Genomic DNA, 24,662 nt, shown 5'->3' on the forward strand with positions numbered 1-24,662 from the left:
AATTAAAAAAATCTCATTATTGACAATTCAGTTTCATATTTATACGTAAAATAACAAAAGTGAAACGAAGTAATATTTCTAAACACAACCTCAATACACTCCAAACTTTAAAGTTTTATAAATTGAATTTTGTGAAAGTGGATTAAAATTCATAAAATAAGAGGCATCAAGCATTAGTATTCCTACGTGGTCTTTAGCGAGATATTTTAGTTAATAATTATGAACACAAATTACACGGTTACGTGGCCCAACACACAAAAATAAGAGAACCTATCATATTTGAGTTCCCTAAGGTGCCACATAGTCTTCTATTAACCACCAGGTCTTATGAGTGGCAAGAGTGCTGTGGACAAATTGACAACCCTGTGTGGCTACAATTTCGTGGCACCAAAACTTAGAAAAACAAACACTTCTTTGCATATAAATAATAAGTGCAGGAGCATGGTTGAGAATCAAAAGAAGCTAAAATGGGACTAGGGACTCTGCCATTGACCCCTTCTTATACCAGTTTTTCTCCAAACTCAGGACTTATCCATGACACTGTTGATTGCAGCAGAGTGAACAGAAGCATAAAGTTCAGAGTTTCAGCCAAACAAGAGAAGCAAGAACCCAGTAAGAAAAAGCAATCTTTGTTCAGCAGTGTGACTGAGGCTCTTGATTTTTCCCAAGTGAGATCTGCAGAGGATGCTCAGCTCATAGAAGAGGCCAGAGAAGCCACAAGATCAGGAGAAAGGATGAGCAGAGAACAGGTATATTCTACTCTTTCAACTCTTTAATCCTTTCATGATCCCTCTAACACTGTCTTTCTTTTGTTTAATTCAGTATGGAGCTCTTAGAAGGAAAATTGGTGGCACATACAAGGATTTTTTCAAGTCCTATGTTGAAGGTACAATATAGTTATCATGGCCAACATTCTTCAATCTTCATTTTCTTCTTTGGCTACTAAATGTTTTTTCATACTCTTCTTACCATAATTCATGTCCCAATAAATGTTTGTCTGACTCAAATTACTGAATCCTACCACCAAGTTGCATTTTTTTTTTCATTTTGTGATGGGTTAATATCAGAAAACTCATATTTGGCATTCAACAGTGGATGGAGCATATGTTGAAGAAGGGTGGGTTGACAAAACATGCAAGGTTTGCAAAAAGGACACCAGAGGAGAGGAAAGGCAAGTGGACAACTTTGGAAGATATGCTCATGTTGCATGTTTAGAGAAGTCCAAATCAGGGAACTTTTTTACCAGATTGTTCTCTTCTTAAACAACACATTTTCTCATATACTATTATAAACTTTCTGTTATTCATCCAATCATCACATTAGATATTCAGCTTCTATCTATCTCAGGGCTTTATCATCACAGCAAAACAAAGATTAATATCATTGCCTCTTCAACAGATTGTGTATTTTTTTCAAATTTTAACTTTCTTTTGGGGTGAAAAATAGAAGTTTACAATTTTGAAGCTCTGAACTTGCTGAAACAAAAAAATGTATTTATCTGATTGTGACTAAGAGCTGCAATTGAATCAGTCTTCAAGAAACTAACAAGCTACTACATCTGATTTAATTAATATATAGTTTAATAAAAGCACGCAAGAGTTGGATATGTATGATATTTAACAAAGGTTTTACCTACTACATCCGATTTAAAACTAATAATATATAGCTCAGTTTGTGTAGTTTAAGGAATATTTAACATGTATACAATGCATTTAATTTAAAATACTCGTATTAATACAAATGTTGGTTGTCATCTGTTGAAGTACTTTTTAAAATAAGTTGTTAGTAGAGTCATTTTCGTGAAGATCAAACAGGATTACCTCAAGTAAATGTATATACCAAAAAAAACTATTATGACACTTGAAGTGTGTAAACATGAATAGTTTTGGAGTAAGAATAATCAAACCATCACTAGTTTTATATCTGAAGTAATACTGCATACTAAAAAATTAATCCATTTTAAAAAATGTATAATTAAAAAAACTCCACTGTAAGTTATTTTGAAAATATTCTATTACAAACACGTTGACTTACTTACATATGTATCGTTATTTATTAATTTTTATAATATTTTAAACTTATGTATTTATTTGTTTGAAAGTTTAAGTCCGTTAGCTTAGTTGCACACTCTTAGTGAAAGAGAAATTTAATAGTTTATACAAAATCACATATAGTGAATCTCTCCAGTGGTTATATATTCTAAAACTTCTCAAATAAAAGGTGTCATCAGATAGTAAAAGTTCCTACTTTATAAGCGTAATAAAATCGAAACTGAATTTTCCAATCAGAATATACGTGTTCACACGATCGACTACTTTTTTCGTAATTTGAAGTTAACTTGCGTAAGAGCTAGAAATTATTTTCTATTTACTTCTTTAACATTTAATTTTTAACTTGTGAATACATTAAAATTAACTCATGGAGGAAAAAAAAACTTAATCACAATTTTTTGTTTGCATAAATCTTCTCCAAACATATCTTAATTGACTTTATATCATTTCCATAAATCAAAGGCTAAAATACAACATTTTAAATAAAAACCATCCGCCATCTTCATTCAACAGCCCAGATTTACAAATGCATGACTTCTCACGTTAAACCTGTTCAATGTAGGACCAGAACAAATTACCATCGAGTAAAACAAAAATAAACCGAATCGAAATGAAAACAGAGTCCTTGTTTTTATGTTGATCACAATATTAACAAAACAAAATTAACAGGAAGGAAAAGGAATAGCATGACAAATGTTGATGTCTAGGTCTGTTTAGTGAGAATAAACAATGGTGAATAAGAAATAAAAATCAGAAATATAATACAGACTTAGTAAAACATAAAGACGTTTGGTTTAAGAAAAAAAAAGTAGAAAAATATTAATAAAAAGGTAAAAAAATAGTATGTAAAACTATTACATGATTTTCACTCTTTCATCCCCAGTATTTCCACTTTCTCCTCTAAACAATCAAATCATTAGAAATTTGAGTGCTGTCTCCGTACGTGATCTGTGTTCATACTTCCAATATAAGAATTATACAGCAGTTTCTTTACATACACCACTTGTTTATCCTGTTTCAAGCACACTATAATTTTCAAGAACATTTCAAGAATCGCAACTCATTTCAATTTCAAAACATCAATGTCTATCAATTAGAAATCAACATTGCTACAGCCCTATATAAAATATAAGTTACTTGCTCATAATACCAGTATCCCTGCATATAACTCTCACTATGTGTAATAATTCGCACACACCTAAGAGCAGTACATCACAGACAACCATGACTTCCGGATCCAGTTGATGATAATATATAGCAAAAGCAAAATGGGTAAATGTATAGCTGGTGAGAAAATAATGTTGGAAAATTCTCTACAAGAACTAAACTCCGAAGTCTCTTGAATGATTCCACACTTTTTCATGTAATAGTTCTGATATTCTCTACAAATACATTGTCAGCGTATGTAAGCTAAACACATCCTTTTCACTTGGAGTGTTCTCGTTTGCAGCATCAAGTATAAAAATTTCCCTTCCAATTTAAATGTAAATAGTTGTAAAAACTAAAACTGCCCACCTCATCAACCATATAAACCTTGAGTTCCATCTAACAAAAATTTCTCCAACCAAAATCTCTCATGTACGTCTCATTTCTTACACAACTTTTTCATGGCAGTTAACTCCTTCCTTAATAGTGCTCAGAAGCAAATGGCAAAAGTAAATAGCAGTTATATTTGAGTCATGCCTGTTGTTCAGTGATCTTATACCTCTAGATGAGAGTAAGCTGAAGTTTGGGACGGTTAGGTTGAGGCTCCACAACCTCCATGTGAATTTGGACTGTCTGCAAAACGCTGTATGAAAGGCTACCATCCATCTTTTTTATTTTCTGCTGTTGCTCATCTACATACCATTCTCCATTTCCCTTTCCGGCTTTTGTCAAATATATAGGTCCTTCTATGCCATATCTGTGAACGGGAAAAGATCAGGCAAACTATAAATGCAAACTAGCTGAAAGTAGAGATAACATATAGCTTCTTCAGTGGTTAACATTATTGACAGGACCATCTCCTGCTCAGATTAAATAAAAAACATTCTTCCCCTCTTTTTTGTGGTTCACCTTTACAACTATCACAAAGGAAACTAAAAAGGAAAGCAGTAAGGCACGAATAAGATACTTTACTTGGGAACAAACACAAAAAAGCCATTAGATCTTATTTTCACTATTCTAGCCTCCGTGTCTGTAGGCCTGCATAAGCAAAGATAAATATGTAAGAATAGGCTGCAAACTGTGTATAGATAAAAATAACAGCAACAGCAAGCAGAAGCTATGCTGCATACCTATTCCTGAAATAAATTAGAGTATGCAATTCTACAGATGCTCGCCCTGCATACTGGGCATTCCTGTGCCGATAATTTAAATCTGAACCATACATGCCCAACAAAAGAATATGAATCATGAAGTTATTATTTGATTCACAATGAATAAAGTTAACACAGACAAAAGTTCACTCAAGGCATTGAACACAATTGAAAACAGAAACGTAAATGATCAAGCTCTAAGCATGAAGGAGATTTCATACTGTCAGCAATACTACTGAGCTGGAGTCTGTCTTGAAATACAGACGGTAACTTTGATATTCCAAGAGAAGCAGCAAGTAGCCTGTGCACAATGACATCTACAAAAGAAAAAATGTTTCATCTCACATTGTGCACAATTGACAAAGTAAACATTTTATTAAAATTATAGCATAACTACCTGCATATCTTCTAATAGGTGATGTGAAATGGGTATATAAAGGAGCTGCAAGCCCATAATGATGATATTCTGGAGGGCTAAGATCCCCACTGCAGAAATAAACCGCCTAAAAAATAACAAGAACTCAATTTTACTTTGTGAAATCTTAGATAGGGATTCTCATTCAAATTCAATTTACCTGACTCATGCACCTAGTTGCCAGTATACGGATTAACTTATTGAAGTATGGATCATCACCCTGAAAAAGGCATTTTGTACAAGAGTGAAACCAAATAAGACCATATGCTTAAGCTAGCACAATGTGTATGTAAGCTTAAGAAAGTAAACCGTTAAAGATACCGCTGCTGGAAATCATTGTAGCATCTCATTGCTAAGCTAATAATCATGCATGAAAAATATAAATTATGTTTGATGGAAAATTATTAAAAAACAACAAAAATGCAGATAATTAATAAAAATGTAAGACAATATTTACCACAGCATGGTCAAGAGAATCGGCCAATGCTTTTGATGACGAAACATCCAAGTGCAAGCCAACTGCAGCAGCGGTCTGTAATAAGGGTTCAAGCATCTCTCTGGTTGGTGTTGGATGACGCCTAAACAGGAACCAACAAACAATTACCAGAATAACTATTACACCATCTTGCCACATGAAGTTGCTTTTAACAGTTTCAATCATGTAGAAGCGTTCAATTCAACACTTCCTAATAAATAATCTTGCAAGCTTGGTATTTGAAATGCATAAGTCTAACTCAACCTGAAAAGCTAGCTCAAAAAGCGAGGTTTGCCTAAATCTTAGGACGAGTATCAAGACACATCCATCATTCTCACGACTACATATATAGAGCAAGGAGTTTTCAGGCCTAGACATTGAAAGGCAGCCCAATATCAAGACTGAAACAGCTGAGATTTCGTGTATTGCATACACACGAGTTTCTTATTTATAATACAGAAGAAATAGAATAATAAGGAACAAAATCAATATATATTAATGAGAAATATTTGGCAAAGTAATCAACCAATCTCTAACAACATTCACGTCCGAGACCGTTCATCCAGGCAATATTGGTCAATTCTGGAGTAATTGTGTCTCTCATATAGAAGATATTTTTTGGCATGCAATAAAAACTATTTATGGTTCTAATTGCATATTGAACTGTACTTGTAATCCTCAGTTCAAAAATTGAATTCCAATAATTGACATGGAAAAACACAAACAAAAAAAAGCAGGACAAAAAACACGCAAAAAAACACAAAAGAGAGATTAGGATTTAGATATATAGTAAACAACTAAAGTAAAAAGTAAGAATAAAAAAACCTTAATAATGAGCATAACGAAAAACTTTTAAGAATTTGTTGTGCAACGGAAACATTAGCAGCAAGCATAAATTCCTCCACCATTTGGTTGGCCTCCCGGATCTGGTACATTCCTGCAGATAAATTCAAACAAAAAATAATTTTAAGAAACAGAAAGTGAGGAAAAAAACTGCTCTCTCCCTATCCTTCCATGAAGGAATAGGCTCACCCAATCCTCCTTATAAAATAATTAATTAACTGTGGGGACAACGAAACATACTTTAAAAAACCAAATCAATTACTGTTGACATTTAACAGATTAGAAGAAATGAGAAAAAGAGAAATATATTTCAACACAATAAAATTAGGGTTTGAATTGTTATTCAAAACTATAAATCAATAATGGCAACAACATACCAACAAAAATATAATTTAAAGACAATATACTATTTACATGTCACTCTAATAAGTCTGTTAGTTACGGGCCTTAGTGGGTTACGAATGATGTATATAAATAGGAAGAAGGGCAGAGAGGGGAGTCATTCATTGTGAGGGAATTAGTAAAGCAGTTGAGGAGACTTGAACCTCCCAATACTCCACGGGTGTTCTTAATAAAATCCATTTCTTCGTTACTATCAGAACCAGTTTCCATCACGCTAACGTTGTGTGTGGAATTACAAATTACATCGTCAAGCAGTAAAGTTAATTGAGACATAAAAAATTAAAAAATCTATATTCATGAGGTCTCACCAGTATGTACTAAAATGGGTTCACAAAACATTATTCCAAAACAAGGACCTAGACAGCAGCTTTAAAGTAAAAGTATAAGCATGGATCAGAATGGAGAACATATATTGAAAGTGATCTAACAACCTTCAGCAAATTCATAATTACAGATCATTTATTCAAATTCTGCTAATAAGAATAGTTTAATCATAGACCTGATATGTCCTTTGTCCAAATGATTTAATCCTCATAGAATGAATAATTTAATGACACCAGCAGAACTTTATAGTCAATAGGTACACACAATTCCCCACCTTCTACAACTTTGGAAAGAAATAATAAATACTAATAAAAATCAAGAATATGGTACCAATATCAAGAGGGTCATGAGTCTCTGTGTCAATTTGAAATTTGACTTCAGCAGATGCAAGAGTCAAAGCTCCTCTCTCAATGCGCCTCAATCTCATTTTCTGATAGATAATACATAAAGCTATACTTTCAGACAGGTACTTATATAATAAGGAGCAAATATAGCCTTACTTATAATTGCAAGAGTAAAACAATAAGCTTGCGTCCTCAGAATCCATACCTTAGCTAAACTATTCATATTCCTCAAACCTGTAGTGATGGGATCCTTCAGTCGACTGTACAAGGAGGACATAAAACACAGTGACTAAATTACTTGATGAAAATAATATTGCCTCAAACAATGTAATACAGTAGACAAAACATTTAGCATTCCACATAAAAAATTGAACGACAAAGTATCAATCAACAAACAGTTTGAACAACATGAATGTCAGCTTTGGTTTGATATGAAGAATACACTCCTTCTAACTCGTGAACTTGTCTATTTTACAAGATTCACATTTCATAAGAACACAAATACACGCTGAAATAACAGAATCGCAGAAAAGAAACAACAGTATCTCATGACCGAATGCTAATTAAAGACACACCAAACCATTTCATTTTATAAAGGATATGAGAGAAAAAAAAGCACACCTATCATCCATCCTTGCTTGTGCTTCAACATAAGACAATGCTGCAGAAGATTTTATGACACTTTTTGTATATCTGGTGGAAATTACGTCTGCTTCAGGTGTCATTTCCTGAACACAAGTAATTCATTTTTAAGTTCAATACAGCGAAGAAAATGGAGAGTAGTTAAATATAAATTGCTTCAGTTAACATCTATGAAGCTCGGATACGGCCACTGAAACAACACGAACACAGAGATATGACTAAATTGAAAAAAACATAGGACACAGGACACGACATGTATATACATATTAGTTTCAAACTTTCAACTAACACATTGTCAACTAACATAAAAATGAAATGGTGAATTATGGCTGTGATAATGTGATATAGCACATGATGGTAATAGTAGTGATAGTGTGATAATAATGAAGTGTGGATGGGTAAGGTAGTAATAGAAGCTGGAATAAAAGGAATATTACACAACACAATGCGACCAACAAAGATGGCGCAGATAATCTAAAAAAAAAATGGGTGAAGTGGCACTTGCAAATATAAATTTTAGTGTTCAATGTAGACAAGAAAGCAAAAAAAAGTCATGATGTGGTGGTTGCATGTTTTGTAAATGAGCTTTATTGTGGAAATTCAGTGAGAAGGGAAGTAATGTTGCAACAATGAGGTAAAAAAAGCATAGCATAAGTACCATGCGGAGTACCGAAACTTTGAATAGAAAAGAAGGAACTTGAAATATTTAAGTGATGTTTGTGATTCTTTTGTAAATATTTAGACGATTCAACAACCAGATAATGATGCTTACCCCATACTTATGCACAGGTGTGTACAAAAATATATACATGACAGTAAATTTAATCATGGTAAAACTATGTCAGTGCACATACCCAAATGACAGAGAATGCGAGCCTTTCCACATCGGAACGAAGAGAACATATGTCTGCCAGATAAAGGTTTATCAATAAGGCAAAAGAAATTAATAAACGAGTTAAAAGAAGGTTAAATGATATTACCCTCCGTAAGAGGTTTGGGAAGCATGTCTATTCGCCGCTCCACAAGGTAGACAGATGTACCCCTCTGGGAAGCCTCATCATCAAGTGGAGTACCAGGATGAACAAAATTAGTAACATCAGCAATATCTGACAGAAATCCATTAAAGATGAACAATATAAAGGGACTACATAGCAAGAGCTAGGGGGAGAATGAGGAGACATGGGAAAAGGGTGGAAAAACTAATGAAGCAAAGAGAACCAGAGGATAAAGCAGCATCCATAAAGGAAGGACATTAATGAATTGTTTAGAGATGCAAGCACCTAACTGAATCCTAAGATAACTTCGGTTGAGACATGGTAAATGTGTTCAGAAAAGAAACCCTTGCAAAACAGCATTCAGGTTGTCTAAATTGAACCAATAAAGCAGTATCATATAATAGGATCTGGCTCCTCTAAAGTGAGCAATTCACTTGAGAGTCAAAGTAAGCACTCACTTGTTCATGAGAATACCAATGTCTGATATTATATGAATATGCAGGACTTAGATTAGTTAGTTTACCCTCCTTTACTTTTGAGGAGCCAAAGTTCACATGATACTTCATACGTGAGTATACAATACAAGCATACTAGAATAAAGCATTAGCAAATTTTGAAAGGATAGTAGAAGAAGTAAAATAGTAAGCATACAAACTAATTAAAACTCCCACATGCAGAACTAAAGATCCCATGGTATGCAAATAAATTAATAAACCATCACATCCATCCAATTGTAGTAACACAAATTCTAATTTGAATACATGTAAGCCTATTAACACAAGCATCGTCAGTAAAATGTATGTCCTCAAACAAAGGATACGAACTCCAACTTCAAAGTTTCCATTTGGAAGAGCGTGACAATGGAGTGCATCATCAATATCCTTGCAGCCTGCATACAAGCAGTAGAAATACAACAGAAGCCTTATATAACATTGCCATATTTTCTTCTAAAACAAAGTAAAGCAGCTACTTCAAATGGTTCAGTATCAAGTTAAGTGACACTACTAATGACAGAAGTCAGTAAACATAAAAGTAAGGTTCTTTCATGATGCAAATGTTACATGTCAGAAAAAAGGAAAAAGAAAAAATAGAAACACAAACAGTATTCCAATGTGTCCACTTTTAACAGCAGTAGAGGCACAAGCACTTCAATTTTTATTATCAATAACGAGTTTAATCAATCAAGAAGAAAGCAATAATAAGCCAGAGCAAAAGCCATTGTATACAAGATTATACGGTTTAAAAACCATTCCAATCTCTTGCTTCATATAAGAGCTTTGGTGATTCACCATAATCATTTTATTCCATTTAAAAGACTTCCTTCTCTACATTTTGAATATTATGTTTTTGCATACCTCATCACTATTCGATTGTTAGCATTTCATAATCTATTAAAGATTTTTGTTTTCAGTAGAAGGTTGGAGGTAAAGGATCAGATTGCCACAAGGAATGTCACAGGTTTCAATAGCATCATCTCAAGCATGTTGAAATTGGAAGTATATTTTTCATTAAAAAAAGTAATCATAGAAACTACCATAATGTCATATTATCAAATGATTGGAAGCTGGAATGAACATTAAGCTATTAACTAATTAATGAATTTTTCAAAACAATGTTCTTAGAATAAATCTTTGATAGAGAACACCAAATGATAAACTGATAACATACAATCCAGAACACAAAAATCATACGTAATACAGCAATACACTTCATGTCCTAAAGACAAATTTCCTCAGAGTGAATTCTCTGCCCACCAACTGCAAGTAACATTCTACATTATATATAATCCTAATTAATACATAACTGCCATCAATTATTTTCTATGAATAACTGACATCATGCAGCTTTTTATACAAAACTAGTGCAGAATTATTAAAAAAAGATAAGTTATTTCGTATTGCATGTCGTCCAAATAATAGCTGCCTCTGATCCATCAATGGTGTTCCAAACCCCCTTGTTTACCATGAATCTTTGAAATATAATTGTCATAACTATAAAAATAAAGAGCAGATCCGATAAAAATCAAGAATATTTAGATTGGTAAAGAATCAATTCAGTACAACAAGTATTAGCATATTTCATTTTTTGTAAAGTTAGAAAAAGAATTCCAGTTTTATGTCACGTGTGTTTGTGAAGGAAAAATTAACATTAATATGCAATTTAAGTCGCTCACGCTTTGCTTTTGCTTTGTAAATTCCAAATCTATGTTTTCTACCTTAAACATTAAGGGTGTTCAAACAAAATTAACATAATCAAAGTTGTTGTATTAAGGCGGTAATTTTTTTCCTTACTGCACTAAAAACGAAATATGTCAATACTTGTACTAAATCGACTATTTACCCTATTTAGATTTATACATGTATTATAGGGACGCTTTTATTTATTTTTGTATCATATTTATTATCAAAGAATATCAAATTTCCTCCATTTATTGTAATTCATTTCGTTTTCTCAATATAAATAAAGCATTCGTGCTATCTCAAAAACAAATGATTTCAACTCAATATCTCTCTCTTGCCTATAGTTTAGGATGGTATCTAAAATCTTCCTTTGAACTAGATTTGTCAATTCTAGTAAACACATAACAAACATATTCACCAAGCCTCTAAGAGGAGCACATATGACATATATGCTCCAGCTTGAGGGAAGAGTTTTATAATTATATAAATAAAAGGCAGATCCTATATAATAAGTAATATCTAGATTATATATGTATTATTACTAGGAACGTTTTCATTTACTCTCGTATCATAATAACTAGAGATTTCAAAGTTTCTCCACTTATCTTATTGATTTGGTTTTCCCAATATAAGGTAACACATTATTTCAGCTCAATGTCTCTCTCTTTCCTATATTTAACAATAATATTCAACATCAAAGGTTCAATAGTTGATGACTAATAACATTTCACCCTTTGCTTATACAAATGGAAATTAAATAAAACCATACCTGGAGGATCGACACTGAACACAAGCAGATGACGCAAGTCCTGCCTGATAGGATTGGACAAATCTTCAGAAGAGACCAACCACGGTAATGGTGGCAAGCATGCCAGCACTTGCGAAGAGAATGGTCGAGTATTTATATCATTTTCTATCAAAACCACCTAATTTGAAATAAAAAAAAGAGGCGCCACATCATTAATTTGGTTTAGTTGGTTAAACATATAACAAATAGTTGCCTTATCACATTCAGCATTCAGATATATGAAAATATATTAGTGAGTACTCTATGATGCATGGATCACAGAAGTACAGGTAAAAAAACACATAATTGACAACTAGCAACACACAAGTTTGACATTTGGTAAAGCATTAGAATTCAGGTACTGCAGGATTTAAAACAATAACAATAAATCATGAAACACCAAGTAAACAATCATAATGTATCAGAAAACATAGAAAAATATGAATAGGTCATTCCATAGGTGGGAAAGTGTGAGGTCTTATTACTTGGTATTAGTCATTACAGACACAATGTAAGCTAGAATTTATCAAATTCTTGTGTACCAAACAATATTGAAATAAAAACCAAATCAAAATGAATGAAAATTACAGACAACAATGCAGGAAGCATCTAATGATGTCTGCACTCTGCAGTCCACAGCATCCGATAAATATCATCCTACAGAGTGGCAAACATGTTAAATGTTTCCTTGCTTGCACAAAAGTTATTTTCAATTATGAGTTTCCTTGCATGTATTTAAGGGGTATCACAATTCTGTTTCCTTTCCAGTTAATGAAATCATCAACAAAATGGAACAAGCTGAGTAAGTTGCAGAGACCACAAGCATGTAAGCAGACTCTTCATTATTTCTTCCCTTGACGTATGATTATATTTGTTTTCACAACTTAGGTTAAAAATTTCACATTTTAATCATCAAAAGACAATTAGATGAAGGGAAAAGACATAACTTCCTAGACAATATGAATCAGCTTCATCAAAAACATAATAGCAATCAAGCAGAAGGTGCTATACCTCACTTTCAGTATCCCTATCACCTATGTCCCCTATAGTTCGCACATAATGGCCTGATGGATATCTAGATTGACGATCCCAAGAATCAACTGCAACAATAATCCTCTTATCCAAAAGGTTCTCAAGTTGGCGTGTTTGAATTCGAATCTTGGGAATTCTGCGATCTTTGGAGACAAACAAGGCATGGGCAATTCCACCACTGCCTGCAGGCAAAGGCATTGGCTCTAAAGATCCACAATACCTGAGAAAAACAATTTAAATATACCAACTGTCAAACAACAGAACATATACACCTAAAAAATTAAATACACAGACCCACACTTAATGGTTAACATTTCTACAAACAAAACATTCCGATCAGTTAACAATGCTTGTTCAATGAATTCCATGTACCTAAAGTCTAAACTATACTGCAGAGCCAAATTAAAAAACTAAGATATTAAATACGTAAATTAGTTCCTCTAATTAACATAATTAATGATTTCATTAGCCTATATAAATAGAACTTTAGACACTATACATATATCCAACATGCTCGACACAATTAAAAAGATACTTACGAATGCCAATTCCTCTTTATAATACCAACAATGCGACCAGAAGGACGACTCGGTACAGCATTTACTTGTCCAGAAGAACCCTGCGGAGGAATAGTCCTAGGTGCAACATCAGCACTATTAGGAGCTAGATGAACATCTTCGTCCTCATTCTCATCTTCTGCAAGCAAATAATATTACTTGATGGGGACATTGAAGTTAAAAAACAAGTTGTAACCAAACAAGTAACATTAAATAGAAGAAGCTTGATTTACAAAAATGTGTCATGTGGCAATGTGTGTAACCAAACAAATTAGAAACTCTAATGACCTTCAAAACTAGTAACTCATTTTGTAAGAAGGCCCCAAAGTATCTTAGTAAATGGTATTCAATGGCTTCATGATTGTACAAAAATTAACCTCTTGTAAACAAACCAATCATATGATTTAGTATGTCACTCAAGCTCAATCGGCTAAAGAAGAATTGAAAATGTTGCTGGCAAAAAGCTTTAGAAAGTTTAACAATATGGATGTCTTAATTTATAGGGAAGGAGAGGTTGTCTTCCCCACCAAATTACCAAATGGCCATATATGTAGAGTTTGTTCCTTGAACCTTTTGACTGACTGAGATTTAACAATAAAGAGTTTGTATTAACTTTCAATTAAATGTCTCTCATCCAAAAATTTTAAATTTTTGAACATTATGAATAACATCTAAGATAGAAATTTCCTTAAGAACTGACCAAGTTTATTACAGACACTTTTTAAAATAAAATTTCCAGATCTATGAACGAAACTAGAAGCCCAGGACTTGCTAACCTCAGTCATGTTTCAAAGACTTCCCTTTCTAAGTTAAATTAAGTAATAATATTAACTTTGCAAAGAATAAACTCTTGCAAGTGACAACTCTGACCTATGGCAGACTACCAATAACCTAACAATTAAAGTACCTTCACCGGCTATAGATAGAGATGAGACTTCTTGCCACTGGTCCTGTGGCAGAAGTTCAGCTGCCACAATATCTCCATCAAAAGCTCGGTTCATGTTTGAGCGCCCATAAATAACTATTTCATCACCAATGCTCTCCCTCCCAACATATGCTTCAAATGGATTGTAACGGTTTACACGAAGCTTCCCTTGATGATATATTCCACGATGCAAACCAGAAGTGATTTCTGACATTGGCTTATGCTGAAAATTAACACAGCAAACACTCCATCTTGTCATTTTAACCAAATATACAGACACAAACTCCCAGATAGAAATGACATTAACTTGATACCTCTGAATAGATCACTTTCCTCTTGGATGGTCTATGATCTTCAACCTCTTCCATGTTCACATCTTCTGATGCAGGCCGCACAAGCAGATCAAGTAGATCAGGTTGGTCTAAAGACTTGACGTATGACTCAACTGAAACAAAAGACAAATTGGATATTCACCAAAACTTTAGTTTTGATATTCAAAAAATTAGTTATGATATTCCTCGTAGACATAGATGAAGTGCAATGGTATTTGGCATACATTTCAAATGCCAAGAGATATAACTACCTGTTTCAGCAAAAATGCCCTCTTCACTGGCCTTCCTTTTGTTCTCTCTATCATTAGTTATAAGCAAAACCTTTACTCCACCACCAAGATGGTTCTGATACCACTGAGTAGCCACTCGGATAGCTGCATTACCATTATTTATAGTTAAAACCTCAAAACTGTTTTGTCTCCATTGCCAAAATCGTGTTGCAAACCATCCAAGTGAACCACAAAAACAAATAAAAGTATAAGAAATAAAGAATAAATCCAAAGCTCATCAGAAAAACCAACCTCTATCATTCCTATCATTTTTAGTTTCCCCACTCATTTCCTTAACATATGTATCCCTGCACCCAGAAACAAAATATCAAATCGAATGAGGTCTATATGCACTCATCCACGCGCAAAAAAAAAATATAGGCAACATGCCATGAAACAAATTCACATGTGTGAAAATTAGACCCACTTCACTAAATACAAATAAAAAATATTAACTCAATAAAAGAAACGAAGCCCTCAAGCTAAGCCAGTTACAAAGGTCTATTCTACAGAGATGTCTTTCATTCCGACAGCAATGATTAATACTTAATCAATTTAGTTGAGCAAATATTTAGTCAATTTACCATGAAATGGTTTTCTTTCCAGTCTACAGACCACTTTCAAAGTTATATCCCAGACTTTCTTGCTAATTTTAGATTTTAGAATACTAACCATTTAATTTTACACTGTCCACCTGCTAAAATACTAATAAAGAGAAGCCTATAGGTGGCCATGTGAAGTTTGTTTATACAACTTCCTTACGTGTCATTTTAGAGATTTAGAGAACAGTAAATTAGACAAGCTATAATGTAATGCTCAAATGTGATGCTACTGTAATGTAATCACACTTGTTTGGGACTTAAGATAGAGTTTATTGTTGGATGTGCAAAAAAAAAATCCATCAGCCATGTTGCATTCTTAACTTCTTCCTTCCTCTCCTTTATAATAATAATAATGGTCTAATATAATCTCACCAAACTAGTTAGTAGTGAGTCGTTAAAAAAGGGCCACAAAAAAGCATACCTGTGGTACTCATTGGAAAAAACATAGAACTTCTTCGTGGCATTGCTACAGAGAGCTCTTAAACGGTTGTAAACAGCCATATTCTTGTTTTTAACCTCTTCCAACACAATGGACAACACCACAATGTTATCCAATGCTTGATTCTCCAGCAAATCAATCTACCACCACAACACACTTTCATTTAATTCACACAAAACAAGTATTCCTCGGCATAGCAAAAAGCAATTTAACTTAAAATTAAGACGGAGAAGGAAGCAGACCTGATTGAGCACGACATTGGTATCCACGACGAGAATGGTGGTGGAAGGGGAAGCGTTGAGGCGAGCACCCGAAGTATCGCAAACGGTGCAAAACGGTGCCCCGCAGTATATGTCGTCGCGCAGGTAGTGCTCCCGCACTTGCTACTCCCAACCAAAAAACAAACAGAAAAATTATTTATTTGTAAACAAAAATTAGGCACAAGAAAAAAACAAAAAAGGGGTAGAGTCAGTTAGGGCTAGAGAGGAAGAAGGGTGCACCTTCATGACTTTGCCTGCCCTGGTTTTCTTGACAAAGGACTTGTTGTGGAGCATGTTGGCAGAGAAGAAGATTGCTTCGTAGTTGATCCTTGTTTATATGGACGCTGTTTGTACGTTGCAAGGAAGAAGATGCTAGCGTGTGAGACAAAAAGTTTATTCTCCTGAATTTTTCCCCTAGCGCCTAACAGAAGAACAGGAAGCAGGGCGCAGGTGCAGGCAAGCGGCGGCAGCGGGTAGCAGTACCACTGTGGAGGTAGCAGAGGGTAAGCAGTTGAAGGAGATTGTTAAAACCAAAAGTTTTGAAAATCTGAGGGATTTATGATTAGTTGTCAACTAAACATATAAATTTAACCTAATATATATGTATTATGGAATATTTTTTAACTAAACAATGTAATCTTTTGATGTATATATGTATATGTTGTTATTTTTTAATTTTTATAAAAATTTAAATAATGAATAATAAAAAATACATAATTAACTTTTAAAATATTGGTTAAATGTAAAATTAGAAAAATAAAATATTTATAAAAAAAATTAAATGATTCTTAAAGATAAAACTGTTATAAATCAGTAGTTGTACATTCATTTGTTAAGTTATGTGTTACTTATACGATTGATGGGATACTCATATTAGTCATATATTCATTACTTTTTATGTAAATATTTTGTATTAACTATTTGATGATTATTTGCATCATTAATGATTTACATATTGTGTTTATAAATAGGACTCCTCTTATTAGTAGTAAGACACACAAAAAAGTTGTTTCTTATTTTTTTCATCCTCTAATCTTCTTTTATTTCTATTATTAGCTTTATGTCATAACATATTATCAGCAAGATGCACATGATGACCAACTAAGCGCTGGTGGAAGCATTTTCTCTCTGAGACAATGTTTCTTTGTTAAACCAAATGAAATCATTGATCACCTCATTGATAATGAGAGTGTTAAAAAAATGATTTCTTATATTGATATTTATGTTTATATGTAGAGTGAATGTTGATACCAACACCAATGATGAGGATATGTGTCTTATTGATAGTGTAACAACTCATACAATTCTTAAGAGTGTTAAAGTTTTCTCTTGTTTGGTAATGTAAGAAGTCAATGTTAATATTATTTCTAGTACTACAAATATAATTGAAGGTTATAGAAGAGATAATGTACTTCTACCAAGAGGTACAAAATTGCATATTAAAAATGCATTTTATTCTCCTAAGTATTATAGAAACTTATTAAGTGTTAAGGATATTCGTCTAAATGGATATCATATTAAGACAAACAATGAAGGAGATATTGAATATCTTTCTATCACTCGAATTGAGTCGAATAAAAAATGTGCATTGGAGAAATTATCAGCCTTCCCTTATGGCTTGTATTGCACATATATCAATGCAATTGAGACACATGCTATTGTAAGCCAGAAGCTTACAAATATAATTGAATTTCTTATTTGGCGTGATCGGTTGGGTCATCCTAGATATATCATGATGCGAAAAATAGTTGAAAACTCATGTGGACATCCACTTAAGAGTCAAAAAGGAAAAAAAATCTTCTTCGGACCAATGAGTTCTCATTTACTCTATGTTCACAAAGGAAAGTTGATATTAAAACCATTACCAGAAAAATTAAAAATGAGTCAATCCCATTTTCAGAATAAATACAGGGTGATATTCGTGGTCTAATACATCTATCATGTTGATCATTTAGATATTTCATGGTTTTAATTGATGCATCAACTAGATTGTCACATATTTATTTATTATCTACTCACAATCAAGTATTTGCAAAGTTATTAGTACAGTTTGATAATACTGGTGAAATTATATCTCATGATTTTCATGAGTATTGTATATCAATTGGAATTGAAGTTGAGCATTTAGTAGTACATGTTCATACTCAAAATAGACTTGCAGAGCTAATCTTCCAATGGCTACTTAGGGATATGCAAATTTGCATGTTGCATTATTGATTCGCATCAAGCCAATAAATTATCACAAATATTCTATTATACAATTAGTTTTTGGTTAGTGATCTAATATTCTCATGTAAGAATTTTTGGGTGTGGTGTATATGTTCCAATTTCCCCACCAAAAGGGATTATGATGGGTCCTCAGAGACAATTGAAAATATATGTTGGATATGATTCTCCCTCAATAATAAAATACCTTGAACTACCAATAGGAGACTTATTTATAGTTCAACTTTTCGACTTTCACTTTGATGAATAAGTTTTTCCAACATTAGGAGGAGAAAAAAACAATTGGAAAAAGATATTAGTTGGAATGAATTATCATTATCTTGTCTTGATCCTCGTACAAAATAATGTGAACTAGAAGTTCAAAGAATAATTCATTTACAAAATTAGTCAATCAATTACCTTATGTTTTATTAACAGAAAAAGGGTAACTAATATCAGTTGTTAATACTCCAAAGATAATTGATATTAATTCATAACACGCCTAAAGCGTGGTAAGCCTATTAGTTCCAAAGACACGCTTGAAGCGTGGTAGGCCTATTGGTTATATAGATAAAAACTCTTGAATGTAGAAGGGAGCTAAAATGGAATATGACCTAATCGAAAAAGTAAAAATCCATAAAGATTCATTTGACATAATTAATGATTCGGTTCCGGAAGAACCTCAGGTACTTAAAATTGTTGAAAATGATGATACCTCAATAAATCATGTCATGAATAATATAATATGGAACAAAAATGAAGTCAACATTGACGAAACTTTTACATATAATATAACGATGAATGTTATGAATGACAATGAAGATCAATAACCAATGATCATTGAAGATTGTCGACAAAGAAATGATTGGCCAAAATGAAAATATGCAAAGAAGCATAATTATATTTGCTTGCTAAACAAAAGGTTTTTGGATCTAAGTTCGCACACCTGAAGGTGTGAAACCCGTTGTGTACATATGAATTTTTGCGAAAAAACAAAATAAGAATGATGAAATTGTTAGATACAAAACATGGTTGGTTGCCTAATGTTTTTCACAAAAACCTAGTATTTTTTGTGAAAAGACATATTCATTATAGGGTCTTGCAATATTTGATTATCCTAGTTGCACAACAAGGTCTGCATTTACATCTAATGAATGATGTTACAACCTATATGAAAATCCCTAGAGGGTTTAATTTTCCCAACAAAACAAATTTTAAAGAGGGTTATTCAATAAAATTGAACAAGCCCTTTTATTGATTAAAGCAATCAGGATGTGTGTAGTATATCCGTCTTATTGAGTACTTGTTAAAAGAATGGTATAAAAATGACCCTATTTATCCTTATATTAATATGAAAAGATCCGAAAATGAATTTTCCATAATTGTTGTTTATGTATACGACATAAACATCGTTGGAACTCCTAATGAGCTCACAAATGCAATTGATTGTTTAAAAAAAGAATTTGAGATGTAGGATCTTGGAAGGACAACGTTTTGTTTGGGATTATAAATTGAGTATTTAAACAAAAGATTTTTGGTACATCAAGAAGCTTATATAATGAGAGTGTTTAAAAGGTTCTATATGAATAAATCATATCCATTATGCATTTCAATGGTGGTAAGTTCATTAGATGTTGATAAAGCCTCTTTTTAGACCTCAAGAAAAAGATGAAGAACTTCTTAGTCTTGAAGTATCATATCTTAGTGTTATAGGAACACTAATGTATCTTGTTAATTATACTCGACCTGATACAACATTTGATGTAAATTTATGAGCAAGATATAGTTCTTTCACCTACAATAAGACATTGAATTAGAGTAAAACATATACTTTGTTACCTCAAGGGTACTGTGAATATGAACTTATTCTATCTGAATGATTCAAAATAAGATCTAATTGATTATGCATATGCATGTTATTTATCATATTCTCACAATGCCACAATGGTTGATCACAAATAGAATATTTGTTCACGTGTGGTAGCACAATGATTTCATGACGGTCTATGAAACAAACCACAATAGCAACATCGTCTAATCATACAAAATTTTTGTAATTACATGAGGTAAATTGTGAATGTGTTTGGTTAAGGTCTATAATTCAACATGGTTAAGAAACTTGTGGCTATCCCCAAAAAAGATGGAATTAACAACCACATATGAAGACAATAGTGTATTATTTAATTGAAATGATGATATAGATATCCAAAAGATTCATTCATGTGAAAATTCGGTAGGTCTATTTATAAAGTCTTTGTTAAGAAGAAATTTTGAGCAAATGATTCACACTTTGGACTTCGTCATCTTAATGATGTAAGTTTACATGAGGGATAGAAATAGAACATGTGGTGAACAATATTGTATTAAAGAGTACAAAATGTTGTACTCTTTTTCCTTCACTAAGTTTTTATCTCAAAGGATTTTTCATAATAAAGTTTTAACGAGGCACATTCTTTTATTAATGGGAAGTGTTATGAATTAATGATTGCCCATTGATTTGATTTGATACATTTACTCATATGATTGATATGATTGATACTTATATGATTCATTACTTTTTATGTAAATATTTTGTATTCATTATTTGATTTGTATCATTTGTATCATTGATGGGTCAAAGGGTATTTTTAGGATTTTAAATTTTTTTGGGATGCAAAAAAAAAAAATCTTGGAGGCGTAGGAAAAAAGCCCATGTATAATATTATTGTTATGAATTAATGGTAGTCCATTGATTTGATATAGTTACTCATATAATTGATATGATTGGTACTAATGTGATTCATTAATATTTTTGTAAATATTTTGTATTAACTATTTCATTTGTATCATTTATGGGTTACAATGTTGTATCTATAAATATGACTCTTCGTATCAGTAATAAGATACACAGAAAAGTCGTTTTCCATACTCTCATTCTTTATTCTTCCTTTACTTCTTCTCTCTATTATTATTTTTATTTTATATCAAAAAGAAGTTTTTAGAATAATGGTGAACGATAATAATTAAACACAAAACTGGAATAACGAAATGTGGACACAAAAGAGATATCTCTTTATATATTATTATAAATATAAAAAATTCTTTATTTACCTGATAAAATAAATATTTGAATAGTTTTATTTTATTAAAAAATAATTAAACATTTTTTAAATAATAGTTAAATCAATTTTCTAAACCTTTTTACTACATTGTACATATTTAAAAAAATTAATAAATTATTTATAAACATAAATAATATAAGTAAAATCCTAAAAAAAATTGCAGGCCCTAAAAGGTAAAAGAAAATACAACACAAGATGAAAATGAACACTTTAAAACCCTACAAAGAACTACCAAAGCAACAAGACTATTATGCAATAGGATAAAACTGCGTGCAAAAGGTGAGATGTAAAATCGATGTTTGAAAGAAATTACCTTTAAAATCTGAGTAAACTAATCGAAAGATTGAGAGAGAAAAAAAATTGTGTAGCTAAAGGAAAAGAAATACCAAAGTACTAAATGAAGGCCTTTTGTATTTATCTTAAAGATGAATGAAAGTGAGAGAATATGAGACAAAGAATTTATCTACAAAACCTATATGGGCTACTATTCTGGTTTGGTTTTTAAACAATGTTATTTAATACGACTAGAAACATATGCGTCCTAGTGTACATAATTAATTTAAGGAAAATGATATGCTGACATATAAAACATGACAACTTATTTTACAACGTGATAGTGCTTTTTTTTTTATTTAATTTTTAATGAAACTAAACATTGCCTAAGGAAATGGTTTGAAACCAAAAAATGTTCGAATAAAAGCGGTTGTTGTGGAAAGCTTTGTAGTTTGAACTTCATTTCTCTTCTTCCAAAAAAGTTCAAACAAAAGCGATTTTGTGGAAAGCTTCGTTGTTCAACTGCCTTATTCCATTCCTTTAACTTGTCCTATGCAGAAAGTGCAAAACCCCTGTTTTTATGAATTATGTCTTATTTGAATTGAGTTTTTTTTTTCGTCATTATTTTTGTGTCGTTCGTAGGACAAGAGTGATATTGGTTGAATGATTTGCTTTGTTAATTTGTGATTGTTGTGGTTTTTATGAGATTTTTTGTTTTTTGTCCTGGTTGTTGATATTGTTATGGTGTGTTAAAGTTGATTTTTGTGATGGTTGTGCAATGATTTTATTCATTCTTTGCATTATTGATGAAAGTGGAAATGAAAGAATGTGCTTAAATTGGATTTGGTAACTACGAACTCATGTTGTATTTGCACAAAAGCTTGATTTTTGTTGGTGTTGTAGAAGGCTTTGTTATGGAAAGTCGTGTTCATCTTGGAATCCTTTTTCTCCAAAGCTTCTTATACCCAGTGCATGCGATAGTGGATGTAACTTTTGAAAACCTAAAATCTAACTGAAATGTGATGCTATATTTGTAATTGGGATATTTATTTAATGGTTTGTTTTGAAATGGGCTACTAATGGTGGATTTATTTGGTTGAAGTCGTCGTTGGTATTTATGTATCTGTTAGGGAATTTTATGTTTGGTATTGTAAGAGTGGTATTTGGTTGTTGTTGTTTGTGATAATTTTACGAATTGTCATGTGCTTGAAGTCGTCTTTTTTATTGTTGTTTTGCTTGTAGTTGTCAATGGTGTTCATCAGTATTTTAAATAGGTTTTTTTATAAGAGATTAATATGGTTGCAGAGTCGAGATGATATTCATTGATTTACTTAATGAGTAAATAGTAATTGAAATATGTGGTTAAGTAGGAGTTTTTTATTGTGAACCCATGTTATAGTATTTAAACATTACATATTCGTCTTATTTAAAGTTGACTATGACTTATTTAGATTGTTAATACTTTATAAGTGCGAACCCATGATATAATTTTCACACTTTTCATATGGTTGTGAGTTAAATTTACCAAATTCAGCAGGGATTACTTTTATTGCTCGACTTATTTGGTAACTTATGAAGAGATGTGTGTGGCAAAACTTTAGTCAATAAGTGTCGATCCATGGTATAAAAATTTCACAATACATATCCATGTTATTTGTATGTTGACCATGTGTGATATTTATTGTTTGAGTAAACTGTTTTTTCCATTATGTGGTCAATGATGTACATGTGAAACGATATAGATGTCATTTTTCCTTCGAGCATTTTTGGTGTCATAAATTTCATTTAGGCCATTCAAATGCATAGTTTAGTTGCATTGGATAATGAGTGATTATAGTGACGTTAGTGATTGCAATGGTCATAAGCACGGTGATACAAAGGTATGTGATGTTTAGTTTCAATTATATTATATTTAAAAAAGTTTAAGTTATAACTTATAATGAAAAATTATTTGTAGTGTTTTACGCATTCATGTAGGACAAAATACATTGCTTTAATCATGCATTATTTTTTTTGCAAAACATAGTGATTTCAATGGAGTGATTCATTTTGATTACTGTTTTGGACAACATGGCATAAACAAACATAAGCACTGGTAATACTTTTGGTGTTTATTGATGACATGCTCAGGGGTGGTTGTAATGACAAAACTTAAATTAATGTCGTGACTTTTCATACATGTTTTTGTATGATAATCATTCAATGTGAAAAACACATAGTATGACTATTAAGCTATATAGTATGTGATTTTCACTTCGTCCCTCAAACTAGGGTTTCCAATTTCGATCCATTAGAGCGAGATGTTTGGGAGGGCACCAAAAAAGGACATAATCAGAGAATTATAGTTGGTGGTTGACGATAGTTGGAGTGAAGCGGAGGGGTCATGGTTCATACCACACCATGGCTCACCTTCACGGCTTTGAAGGGGAGAGTCGTGATTTGTTTCTGTCTTGATGGTGCTCCCATGGTCACTAACAAAGGCCCTCGAAGGTGACTGGAATCGTCTTTGGCGGTTGATGGTGGCTGGAGTGAAGCGGAGGGATCATGGTTCATACTAGATAGTGGCTCGCCTTCGTGGTCTCGACAGGGAAATCGCGATTTGCTTCTATATTGAAGGTGTTGTCATCATCAGCAACAAAGGCCTTCGACGGTGGCCAAAATCATTGCTAGTGGCCGTGGGGGTTGTTGGAAAGTCATGGTAGAAGGATTAAGGTTTGGTTGAGGAAGACGTTGTAGGAAAGAATAGGGGACTTGAGTGTTGAGTGTTTTTAGTCTTAGTTTTTATGTGTTTTAACAATAAAAAAGAATAAAAAATTTAAATAAAAAATAACAAAAGACTAATAATTAATTGAATAAAGATAGTAATATATAAAATAAAATTATTAATAAAAATATTAAGTGAAAGAAAAATG

The 24,662-nt window shown here is 32.3% G+C and overlaps 2 protein-coding genes across 4 annotated transcripts; one reads left to right on the forward strand and one right to left on the reverse strand.

Moving 5' to 3' along the window:
* The first annotated feature begins 350 nt into the window (after nucleotides 1–350).
* Nucleotides 351–1,397, forward strand: LOC114162928. The gene is made up of 3 exons (XM_028046943.1): nucleotides 351–749; nucleotides 823–886; nucleotides 1,093–1,397. Exons 1-3 carry the CDS (start codon nucleotides 468–470, stop codon nucleotides 1,260–1,262), a joined length of 516 nt encoding a protein of 171 aa, XP_027902744.1. The 5' UTR covers nucleotides 351–467; the 3' UTR covers nucleotides 1,263–1,397.
* Nucleotides 1,398–2,436: 1,039 nt separating this feature from the next.
* LOC114163280 (exosome complex exonuclease RRP44 homolog A) lies at nucleotides 2,437–16,726 on the reverse strand. Of its 3 annotated transcripts, XR_003599396.1 has the most exons (26): nucleotides 16,412–16,726; nucleotides 16,154–16,294; nucleotides 15,894–16,051; nucleotides 15,123–15,178; nucleotides 14,853–14,975; nucleotides 14,584–14,714; nucleotides 14,252–14,492; nucleotides 13,327–13,483; nucleotides 12,767–13,007; nucleotides 11,738–11,894; nucleotides 9,609–9,677; nucleotides 8,774–8,899; nucleotides 8,648–8,700; nucleotides 7,773–7,879; nucleotides 7,357–7,411; nucleotides 7,138–7,237; nucleotides 6,064–6,175; nucleotides 5,221–5,341; nucleotides 4,924–4,983; nucleotides 4,746–4,851; nucleotides 4,570–4,665; nucleotides 4,328–4,409; nucleotides 4,170–4,235; nucleotides 3,757–3,954; nucleotides 2,910–3,063; nucleotides 2,437–2,600 (listed from the first exon to the last, which is right to left on the reverse strand). XR_003599396.1 is itself a non-coding variant. In XM_028047496.1 (25 exons), the coding sequence occupies exons 1-24, from the start codon at nucleotides 16,463–16,465 to the stop codon at nucleotides 3,759–3,761; spliced, it is 2,808 nt and encodes a 935-aa protein (XP_027903297.1). In that variant the 5' UTR covers nucleotides 16,466–16,726; the 3' UTR covers nucleotides 2,453–2,600; nucleotides 3,757–3,758. The 3 variants fall into 3 exon arrangements, 2 of the variants coding, with proteins under 2 accessions (XP_027903297.1, XP_027903296.1); XM_028047496.1 differs by lacking the exon at nucleotides 2,910–3,063 and having other exon boundaries at nucleotides 2,453–2,600; XM_028047495.1 differs by lacking the exon at nucleotides 2,437–2,600 and having other exon boundaries at nucleotides 2,680–3,063.
* Nucleotides 16,727–24,662: the final 7,936 nt, after the last annotated feature.

The sequence above is a fragment of the Vigna unguiculata genome, chromosome 9 (assembly GCF_004118075.2).
Source record: "Vigna unguiculata cultivar IT97K-499-35 chromosome 9, ASM411807v1, whole genome shotgun sequence".
Lineage (NCBI taxonomy): Eukaryota > Viridiplantae > Streptophyta > Magnoliopsida > Fabales > Fabaceae > Vigna > Vigna unguiculata.